At 45.7% G+C, this 11,829-nt stretch overlaps 1 protein-coding gene across 5 annotated transcripts in view; it reads right to left on the bottom strand.

The window, feature by feature from the left end:
* Positions 1–8,542: 8,542 nt before the first annotated feature.
* Positions 8,543–11,829, bottom strand: part of LRRFIP1 (LRR binding FLII interacting protein 1) — a 145,896-nt gene continuing 142,609 nt past the window's right edge. For all 5 annotated transcript variants that reach the window (XM_081241655.1, XM_081241649.1, XM_081241651.1 and 2 more), the window contains 2 exons: positions 10,983–11,087; positions 8,543–9,402 (listed from right to left, as the gene is read on the bottom strand). In XM_081241655.1, coding sequence (XP_081097781.1) covers positions 9,292–9,402; positions 10,983–11,087 — 216 coding nt within the window. In that variant the 3' untranslated portion in view covers positions 8,543–9,291. The remainder of the gene's footprint in view (positions 9,403–10,982; positions 11,088–11,829) is intronic.

The raw sequence follows: 11,829 nt of genomic DNA, 5'->3' as shown, positions 1-11,829 counted from the left end.
CACGGGTTCGAGCCCTGGTCTGGGAAGATCCCACATGCCGTGGCGCAACTAGGCCCGTGAGCCACAACTACTGAGCCTGCGTGTCTGGAGCCTGTGCTCCACAACAAGAGAGGCCGCGATAGTGAGAGGCCCGCGCACCGCGATGAAGAGTGGCCCCCACTAGCCACAACTAGAGAAAGCCCTCGCACAGAAGCGAAGACCCAACACAGCCAAAATTAAATAAACAAATAAATGAATAAATAAAAAAAAGCTAAGCATTAAAAAAAAAAATACTTGCAAATCATGTATCTGATAAGGGTCTATCATCCAGCATATCCAAAGAAGTCTTACAAGTCCAACAAAAAGACAAACAACACAATGTTTAAAATGATCAAAGGATCTGAATAAACACTTTTCCAAAGAGAATATACAAATGGCCAATAAACATATGAAAAGATGCTCAACGTATTAGGTAAATGCAAATCAAAACCACAGTGAGATACCACTTTATACCCACTAGGATAACTATTAAAATAGAGAGTAAGTACTGTCAAGGAAATGGAGAAATTGGAACTCTCTTACAGTGCTGGTGGGAATGTAAAACGGCACAGCCATTCTGGAAAACAATCTGGCAGTTCCTCAAAAAAAAAAAAAAAAAAAAAAAAAACATACAGAACGACCATGTGATCCAGCAATTCCGCTCCCAGGCATATAACCCTTTTTATTCTGCTCTCCCAGCTCTCACTCTTCAAACGATTCTCTCCGGTGTTTTCAATCCCGGAAACAAACCAGAAGCTGCTCTCCTCCCTCTGACACCTCCCTCATCCCTACCGGGTCTTGTCAGTTTTAACCCTTGACGCATCTTGGTCAAGAGACCACTGACTGTTAACATGGATCCGGGCAATAACCTCCTACCTGGCCAGAATAATCTTTCCAGAATGCACATCTGGTCAGTTCACCCCACTGCTTAAAACTAAGCAACAGACTGTCACAGTTCTTTGGATAACGATTAAAGCTTTAGTACCGTCTGCAAGACCCCCCCCCCCACCACGCCCTGAGGGCCTGGGCTCTGCAGGAACCTTGGCACTTCGTGGGCTCCAGATGCACCGGCCACCGTGCTTCCTCACACAGGTTGGGCCACCGCCTGCCGCACCCCGGCCCCCCAACCACCTACAATTACTGCTCAACCTTCAGACCTCACCCCCAATATCCGTTTTTTTAGGGAAACCTTCCTGGCCCTCCACACAACATCAGGAACGTCCGCCAGTTTGGAAAACACCCCACTCTTCTGCCGTCCGTCCCACATAGCAGGGTAATTAACTAATGTCCAGCGTCCGTTTCTCGCTCTGGACCGTGGCTGGTTGCTGCCGTACCCCGCGCCCGCTGCACAGGCCCCATTCGTATTTGTCGCAACCATACACGCGTGAGTGAACTCCCGCCTTTCCCCGGAGAAATAAACGTCAGGTCCCGCAACGCAGCTCGAAAAGAACTTTAGACGCGCAAGTCCGCCCCGGCGCCCGCGAAGCGAGGCTGTGGGACCCGCTTGGAACCGAACGCAAAGGTACCACATTGGGGGATTCTGGAACTCCAAGGCCCCCGACGTACGCGCAAACCCTGCGGACCACGGCGGTGCCCCCGGACCCTGCCCGCTTCCCCTTCCAGGATCCGCTGGAGGAGGCCTCGTTGGCCTCCTTCACGCCGCGCGGCCCTCGGCGCCGATGGGCCCTTGGCGGGGACTCGCCGCCACTGGGCTTCGCTGCCCCGATCCCCACGCTCCCGGCCTCCGCCCTAGCCTGCCCGCAGCCGCCCGCCCCGCCAACCCGACTCCCCGCTTGTCGTACCTCGGAACCGCAATGTCGCCGCCGCCGTCCGTGAGGCGTCCCGTCTCGGCCGCCGCCTCAGAGGGAGTTGCACTCCTCGTGCAGCCGCGGGTCCCGCCGGGTAACGGCCGTCCGCGGCCCGCCCACTGCCTGGCGGGGCGCTCCCATTGGCCGGCGCGCACAGAGGCGGCTCTGTGATTGGCCCGGCGTGCGGGCGCGAACGGAGTCACCTGTTGGGATTTTGCATTTCCCGTGGTGGGGGAGGGGAGACGTCTGGCCCGCGGGCTCAGCTCGCAACGACTCCCAGAGAGGCCTTAACTGCTCTGCAGCCCGCGACCCGTGACCTTCGACCCGTCTGGACGGCGCGGCTGTGCAAAGCCACTGGAGGAAAAAAGCTGGGCGGCGCTCTCCGCCACCGCCGGCAGGGGTCCAATTGGCCCCTGGTTCGGGCCCGGCGCCCGCCAGGTCCCGCGCCCACAGTGTCCGGACAGCCGGCCCTGGCTGCCCTCCTTGGACAGCTGTCCCCACCCGACACGTGTCCCTTCTTCCTGTCTAACACAGCGTGTCCTCCCTCGAGGGGTCTTTTACAATATCATTAGCAGGGCCCGGGCTAGGGTGAGAGAATGAGGCATTTACTTGCCTTGGGCGCAGAATTTAAGGGGGCGTCAAAAATCTCGATAATCAAGATAAGTGATATTTTAATGCAGTCGTTGAAGGCAATCAAAAGTAATGAAAAATCCAAGATGGACAAAATAGCCCCATCAGCACTCCTAATTTTTCCTTCTGCCTCAGGCTCTAACATGGCTCCTCAACGGACTGTTATCCTGTCTTGAAAAATGTTCACTTTTTTCATCATGAATTTTTTGCATGGATTTTGACTTTTGCTTAAATCATGTTGTTTAAAATCGTTTCAGGTTGCATTAAAATCTTAGTTTTTTGATGCCATCTCCAGATACTCCCCACTAGCCCTGGGGCAGTGGGGTCCTTGCTTCTGGTAGTTTCTGGTGTCTGTGTGTGTAGCCTGAAGCACTGCGTTTGCTGCCAGGCAGCTCTTACATAATTGATTGGGGGCTGACATAGTTTGGATGTGAAGTGTGACGTTTTTATGAAATCTGTCAATCTCTTTGTGATTTAATGCAGTGATTTTAACCCCATTTCAGGTTCAGAATAATGGTATTTACACAGTAGTTTTTACTTGTTTGTTTTTTTTTAAAGTCAGGACAGTGGTTACTTTTCTTATTTTTTTGAAGTAAAGTCGATTTACAATATTGTGTTAGTTTCTGCTCTACAGCAAAGTGACTCAATTATACATATAATATTCTTTTCTTATGGTTTATCATAGGATATTGAATATAGTTCTCTGTGCGATACAGTAGGACCTTGTTGTTTATCCATTGTATATACAATAGCTTACATCTGCTAACCCCTTTACGTGCCTTTTATGATTTGATTATTTTAACATTTCCTTTTTTATATCTTTTAAATATTTTAACATTATTAAAGTCACATGCATTTAATGTAGAAAATTCAGGAAAGTGTAAAGAAGAAAATAGAAATTCCCTATAAACCTACTTCTCACAGAACCTCACTTTGGAGGCTACAAACGTGACATGATTTTGCTGAATGACTCTTTTACTGTGTTGTAGAACCTGACTTTTACATTTTATTTATCACTTTTCATCTGTATTAAGTAAGATGGAGCTGTAGCAGGTAGTAGACCATGAAACTTGTCTGTATCCTCTGTTCTGTCCCCATTCTCATAAACACTGTCATGAGTTTGGTCAAAAACATGATGAAGGCTGTGATCAAAGTTAGTAACATAACAAGAAACATATTTTCATTTATGAAAGGTTTAGAATCAGTCTTGTTAGTTCCCCAACCAGTGATTTAACCCAGGCCCCCTGCAGTGGAAGTGTGTAGTCTTAACCACTGGACCGCCAGGCAATCCCCAATGTTACTCTCCTTTTGAAAGTTGGGAAAATCATCTGTTTTCATAAATTTGGATAACTGGCCTCTAGGGCTCTGAAAGAAACAGGAATGGTGGAACAAGGAAATTTTGATGAAGCAAAAAGTGAGGAGTGAGTGGTTCAGCAAATTAAGCTATGGTTTTGCTGATGGGCTTGTAACGTGGTGAACACATTAACACCTGAAGAACACATGAAGACCCTTGAGGTTGGTCCTCTCAAGCAGAGATGAGCCTTAAACACCCAAATTTGCAACTTTCTGGGCCTTCTGTAGTAGGGGAAGAACGGAATCTTTCTCTCTGGACTGTGAAGTGTCAAGATATTGAAGAGCATCATGGAAAGGGATGCTGGGCTGCATCTGGAGGCCGACTTGGGAGCAGGGGACTCAGGCTAGGAACCCACACACTTGTGCCTGACCCTGTGGCTACAACAGTGATTCCTAAATTGTGCTCTGCAGAGTCCTGGTCCCAGAAGGCTCTGAAAAAAAAAAAAAAAAGACAGGTTCCATGATCAAACAGTTTGGGAAATTGTACCTAGTCCATTTCCCTCTTAAGGAATCCCAGTGACATTCACAAGTAAATACTCCTCAACAAGCAAACCTATTGAGTGTTATAATTGAGTGTTACCGAAGAATATTTATTTATAGAATTCTCTTTACTAATATTCCTAGGAATTAGTAGTTATAGTTGGGAAACACTGGACTTATAGTAATAGTAGTAGAATAATGAAAAAGCAACATGTGCTACCATTTCTTGAGTGCTGTGCAGCAGACACTGTTGTAAGCATTGAACCTCTGGTGCTGAACGAGACTTTGACCTCCCAGCAGAGCAGAATGGTTACAGGGGCGGGCTGGAATCCTATTGCTAATTCTAATCTAGGGTCCTCCATTTCATAGTTGTGTCCCTTTAAGCAAGTTGCCTGATTTTTCTGTGCCTCGGTTACCTTAGTTATAAAAATGGAGGCAGTGAGAGTGCCCACCTCAATGGATTATTGCAAAGATTAAACATGATTGTAGATGTAGGGGAGGTAGTGACATAATCAGATTTTTAAAAATTTGAATAGATTGGAGGTGTGAAGGACACTGAACAGAGAAGACCCGGCAAGGGTAGTTTGCCAATGATAATGGCCTGGTCCAGAGGAATAGCTATGGTGATGGGAAAAAGGATGGATTTGTGAGGTATTTTGTAAGTAGAATCGATAGAGCTGTGTGCTTGAGATCAGAGTGGAGGTGGGTGAGGGAGAGGAAGGGGTCAAAAATAACGTGGGCTTCGGACTAGGCTGGTGGCATGGATGCTGCTGCCTTTGTAGTGGTAAGGATCTGGGGAAGAGAATCATGCAGCTGGGGCTGGGGAGTGGGAGAGGGACAAGGAATTCAGTTTATATCAGAAGACTTGGCTTTGTAAGCTGAACTGGATTTTGTATTTCTATACTCTGCTTATTGTCTTTTGTAATCTCTCATTAAGTAACCCTTTCCTGATCCTCCTCAATGCCCTTTGCTGGGCCCTCCTCCTTCACCCAACCCCTGTCAGGTTGTTCTTAGCTCTTCCTGTGCCCTCTAATTATTTACACTTTCTCCCTAGGCAAGTCTAGAAAATCCCCTCTTTGCTGATGACCCCTAAATCTACATCTCCAACCTGGGTCTCTTCCGCGAGTTCCACGCTCAGTTCTCTGCCATCCTGGAGGGATGCAGGATGCCTTCCAGTGGAGGATGAGAGATGGTAAATAAAACAAAATCTCTTGTGTGATAGACAGTGATAATTTGAGGAAAATGAATCAGAAAAGGGAATGGGAATTGTTGAGGGCTGGCAATTTTAAATAGGGTGGTCGGGGAAGCACTCACTACTCCATGCCACAGCTGTTTTTATGTTTCATTAGCTTCTCAAACTTGATGTGGCCTAAATGGAACTCCTAAGCCCTCCTCTTTGACTTACTGTTTCTGGAGGACTACATTTCACTTTCACTGTTGCATCAGGTAAGATCTTACTGTTACGTTGTAGTGTGCATCTCAGGCATGGGGGTCATTTCTATTATTACACATGAACCCATCTGCTAGGTGTCAAGAGATTGATTCTGCGCGAATGATTTTTTCCTAGGTACTCCTATAATATTTCAATGTGTTTATTTGACTATTCCATGCAGATAGCGTAAGTTACATTCATACATATTAAATCATATTTGGTAAGTAAATTGAAATGCTTAGGTTTTTTAAATTATTTTTTTATTTTTTGGCCATACCATGTGGCATGTGGGATCTTGGTTCCCTGAAGAGGGATCGAACCCGTGTGCCCTGCAGTGGAAGGGCAGAGTCTTAACCACTGGACCACCAGGGAAGTCCCGGTTTGTTTTAATTATACTTAAATTATTTTTCTAATTCTAAAATAAGCATGGACAAACTTAGATTTAAAACAAAGACATGCTACTGATGCAGAATCGAGTGGACATGTAGAAGCTAGTACTATGACTGAAAAAGTAAAGAAAAAAAGAGACTGGGAGGAGGTGTGGTGTGAATTTCATAATAAATATTGATTTCAGTTTTCTGGGAAGAGCAAAATGAAAGCGTGCTTTGTTACATAAAAATGTTTAAAGGGCTTCCCTGGTGGTGCAGTGGTTGAGAGTCCGCCTGCCGATGCAGGGGACACGGGTTTGTGCCCCGGTCTGGGAAGATCCCACATGCCGCGGAGCGGCTGGGCCTGTGAGCCATGGCCGCTGAGCCTGCGTGTCCGGAGCCTGTGCTCCACAACGGGAGAGGCCACAACAGTGAGAGGCCTGCGTACTGCAAAAGAATAAATAAATAAATAAATAAATGACAATATTAAGAGAAATTTTCAGCAAATACATAGTATGATGGTTTAAAAAATAGGTCCACAAATTCTTTGATACTCTTTCCTTTAATATCTAGGGATGCTGCTCTACATCCTACAATGCTCAGGACAGACACCCAGCACCCAGGAGTGATGTGGCCCAGGACGTCAGTGGTTTGAGGCTGAGAAACGCTGGGTTACAGGGATGAAAAAAGCAGCAACAAATTCCCAACAGCCACAGGAAAAGTTTTATTCTATGAAAGAAATTTAAAAATTGTGTTCTAGCTTCCTCTGGATGAGGAAGTTTGTGCAACATGGATTTGCTGTGTCTGTAAGGATTGGCACAAGGGGTACCAAACTAAAGGTTTGACTTCCTTCCGAGCCACTGATTTGAGAAACACCATCTTCCCAGGGCTGGTGAGACAAGCAAGAGTCGCTTCTTCACCAACTGTGAGACTTCCCTAGGCTCTGGTTTCCTCATCGGTGATATGGACTTAATAATAGCATCTACCTCTTTAGGGTTTTCATGAAAATCAAATGAGTGAAAATATGTAAAAGCATCTAACTAACTGCCAGGCATGTCTAAATGATATATAAGTGTTTGCTGTCATTAGTGTTATTTGTGAGCCAGATGGATATTTCACTGGTTAAACATGTTTGTATTAAGATGTGGAAGGAACGTTAGAGGTAAGACAATGGAGTAGACGTTTCTCTTCTGCTGGCTGGAAGGACACTGCAGGAAGTGTCACTGCAGGAGCTCCTCTTTCTGGTTCCTTCTGTTGTGCTTTCTTCCTCCTTGTTCACGGGGCACCTGTGGTGAGCAATTCAGGTCACCTGGTGGTGCTACCCTCAACCAAAATTTCTCCCAGTCTCCCAGTCTCGGCCCAAGTTTTCCTGTCTCCTGATGTCAGCCCTCTGTCACCCTGTAACCTGTCTGCCCCTAGTGAGCAGTGGCCCCAACCCCTCCAATGAGGTCTCAGTCACAGTTTGTCACATTCTCGGGTTCTTTAGATCCTCTTTCATCCGTAGTAGTGAATCCCCTATTATGAGTTAATCTTTCTTTATATCACACTTTCCCTGTTCCAATTACTGGGTGGCTTCTGTTTTTGGAGCAGACCGATGCACTGCATTCTTGAAACAACTTGGAACGTTTAATGCTCATTAAGTAGAATTTCAAACTAAGTCTTTTGAAACCAATCATCCTAAAATGTGTTCTAACAAATCTTAGGTAAATATAGAAACCTGTGGGGAGTTGGAGCTGTCCTGGGATTAATGCAGAGTAGGTTTCCACATACAAACATGGTTTTTTGAATATGCAGCAGCTATAGCAGGTCTGTGGCACTGACGTGTGGATTAGTGATTGGATAGTTTTATGTACGGAACACTCAAGAAGAAGATCTGAATATCCTCGGCACGAGGAGACCGAATTTCTCTTACCCAGTGACATGCAGCTTTGTGTATCCCAGCTCCAGACAGTGCTGGGGGACGGAACTTCGTGACCTCTAGCACTCTGCTGGGAATGTTCTCTTAATTATATATAATTAAGGAAAATGGAATAATTATATATTCCAATTCATGTCTAGCAGTCCACAATGGGTATAGTTATGGATGATGTTATCTTGGTTTGCACTTGCTAATATCCTGAAAAGCTGGCCTGCTGAGCCAGCCTTATGTGAAACCCAACGTATACAAAAGAGTAACTGAAAATCAGCAAGTAGCCCAACATCCTTTACTTTTGTCCTCGGAGTTACTGCCTCTACTCTGGTCTGTAACTTCTTCAGTTTACTTTTTATTCTAAGAGTGCTGATTCTTATAAGTGTTCTATTCTTATTCACTGTGAATACACCTTTTTTAAATAGAGAAAGAAAAGTGCATTGATTTGATATGCTAAAAAAATCAAAAGATGATCCAAAATATACAGAACAATTAGTATGAAATAAAGATATTTCTCAGTGGGAAAAAATAAAAACCATATTGCTGAAGTCTTTCAACATTTCACTTTTTAATTTTTCCAACAGTACACTCTTTAAAAGAAGTTAACAACTTCAATTCCAAATATAAGGATTCAATAACGCGAATGAAAAGCTGTCATTTTCAGTGAAGCTGTTGCCTAATTACCCTGGAAAAAAGTATTCTTTTGATTGAACTGATGCAAAAATCCCTTAGAAAAGCTTCATTTTTGCCTGTAAAGAGTCTTCTTAAGGTCACTTTTACTTCTAGACCATTCCCTTGTTTCTAATGAAAGAGTTTTGCTTGGTAATGGCTTGTGGTTCCACAGTGTTTTGTGTATGAAAAGCGTAGACTAAGAGATACTACTGAAGTCGCTCAAATTGTAGATTCTGCCACAAAAGGAAGTCCCAACACTGAAACATTTCCCCTTAATGTTCAGCAAGACACATGAAAAGAAAACTCAAGTCCCACTTTCATCTTTACTTTGATCACCATTTAAAATGGCGTGAAGAGGCTGCTGCACCGTCGGAAACAGAGCTCCACGGCCCAGTGTGCTTATTAAATGGCCTGCAGGTTCGGAGCGGCCGCCCCAGCCCGGGTTGCGGTCTGCAGACAGAGGCATCTGGTTGCTGCTGGGGGTCCCGGGGCTGAGCTGGGTGCTCCCCGGGGGTGTTCTCTCAGAGGCAGGGGAAGAAGCAGTGCTCCCAGACAGCAACAGAACAGCGTGCGAAACAATGCTCTCCATCCACCCAATCATTTCCTGTTCAGAACTGGCCTTTACTGCTGGGACAAGAGGACACTCCTGTTGGCTTTCATTTTTTCCAGACGCTTCACTAAGTGGCCATTGCTCACCTCAAGCTCTTCTGTTTTGTCCAATGCAGAGCGAAGCTGGAAATAAAGGCAAAAGGCAGTGAGCTTGGATTCCAAGCCTACTGAAAAACAAATTACGACCCAGACCCACCGAGATTCTAAAAATACACATATACCGACACGTGTGTATACGTATATTTCTTAATTTAAAAAGGAACACAAGGCACAAGATTCTGGCCTCATGAGTAACTAGGGAAGTTTCCTCTTCTGAAATAGTTAGACCCCAGACAGGGCACAGTCTTGGGGATCCTGATGGTCTCACAGAAGGTGAGGCAAACAAACAAACAAGAGCTGAGCCAGACCAGCTGCGGGAGGTGATCCCCACAGCCCTGGGCAGCTGGGTGCTAGGGCTCTGCAGCCAGAAACCAAAGTGGGAATGCCTGAGGCCAGGATGATCATACCCGGGCCAGGGCCACAGAGCCTGGGGTTCACAGCAGGAGCCACAACAGCAGAGAGCTGCATGGACCGTCAGGCAGTGAGGAAGAGTGGAGGTGCCCTAAGGCGGGGGTTCACAGCCCTGTGATTGTGGAGACATGCATCATTAGAACAGAGTCTACAGTTCTGCTTCTGATCCAAAACCCTCCAGGAGGGTGGGCAGGGTCCTGAGACAGGTTAAACGGCCCTGCCCTGCCTTTCACCAGCAGAGGCAGAAGCAGAAGCAGAAGCCCTTTTTGTAGAAATTTCCCCAAGTCAGGCCTGGAGTATAAATTCAAGTATATAAATTCAAATCAAGCATAATCTCATAAAACACCAAACACATGGTGGGACAAACCATTTGAGTCAACAGAAGCAATAAACAACAGAAATAGACCCCAAAGACTGAACGTGTTTCAGTCGTCAGTGTGGAAAACAGAACAGCTGTGTATGAAACCTTTAAAGAAATAAGGATGCAATCAACAAAGGAACCATAAACAGGAAACAATCAGGAATGAGAATACGAAACAAAAGGAGGTGAAATGGAAGATCTACAAAAACTGTACACTATGCAACGTTGGGAGGTAAGGAGATGGGAAATGGAAAAGACAGATGGTAGAGAAATGCAGAGGGTCCATGAGAAGATCTGGTATCCTCTGATCAGAGTCCCAGGGGGAGGGGGAGTCTAGGGAAGAGGAGTTACTGAAGGAGATCGTGGTTGAAAACTTTCCAAAATTTATTTAGAAAAAAGACCTCACAGATCAAAGAAACACAACATATCCCAAGCAGAACAAATAGCAGTAAACCCACATTTTAACACATTAGAATGAAATGTAGAAAATCAAAGGCAAAGAGAATGGCAGAGCAGCTAGAGAGGGGAAAAAAAAAGATCACCTAAGAAGAGTTAGAATGACAGATTTCTTAGCAGAAGCCAGAAGATGGTGGCATGATAGTTGCAATCACCATAGATAGAAAAACCACTGACAGGTGATTCTGGCCCTAAGCTCCTAATTGGCTGAACTACAATTTCCTTTATGGTGTGAGCACAGCCCTTCAGAGAGGTTTGGGCAGACGTGACAATGAATGATTCGGCCGCAGATTTCCCGGCGGTAAATCCTCCCTCTGCTCTCCCAACTAGAATATCATTACCCATTCTTTTCCTAGAAATAGCCTAGAAAATTTACCTCTCTTTGAAGTTTCCGTTTTTCAGCCTTAAGTTCATCTTCTATCTTTTCAGCATTTTCAGCAGCCAATTTATAACGTGATACTTGGCTTTCTAACCTTATGACCTGAAAGGAAAGGAAAAATCATGTGTATAAATTGATAGGCCTGTTTTCTTTCCCCGATTGCTTTACTATATATTTGAGATCAAAAGGTATAACTTAATAAAATGAGAGAAAACACCATGACAATAGTTATGATCTAGCATTTGGGACTATTACAGAGGTTCTAGCCACGCAAGCTATTGGTTCATATTTATGAGCAAGCCAGTACTGACACCTATCAGGGACTCATTTCCTCCCTGACCCTTGTCCCAAGTGTGGTTCCCGCAGTGCAGATCCCATGACACCATCTCTCCCCGATGTGGGTCGATCCAGCAGAACCAGGCTGGTGAGGCAACGGCTCCACCAGGACCTCAGCTCCAGTCTAATCTCTCCCAGGGTTGGTGGGTGGGGAAGCAGGAAAGGGAGGAGAGAGGCAAGGGGCTCAGAGAGCAGGGTGACGGAAGGCGGCTCTGGGGTGGCATCTGCGGCCAGAGACTCAGCCTGCCCTCAAAGGCATGCTTCCGAACACGCGTCGCTTTCTAGGTGCGCTTCTCATCTTCGTCTCTACAAAAATTCCATAAAAGTTCCAGCCACATATACCTACAATGGAGGGGGTAACAGTACCTGCTTGTATCTCTCCCTTCAGTTAGGACACAGTCGGTCCCAGGGCCCAGCACGCTGGAGGCATGAGCGCCCCAAATCTAGGGACCAGAGCGAGCCGCTGGGCTGGGAGGGAAAGAGGGAAAATCCAGGCAAAAGGGACATC

The sequence above is a fragment of the Mesoplodon bidens genome, assembly GCF_964165515.1.
Source record: "Mesoplodon bidens genome assembly, chromosome: 8".
In the NCBI taxonomy this organism is placed as follows: Eukaryota; Metazoa; Chordata; class Mammalia; order Artiodactyla; family Ziphiidae; genus Mesoplodon; species Mesoplodon bidens.
This window is presented reverse-complemented; position numbering and strand designations above follow the sequence as displayed.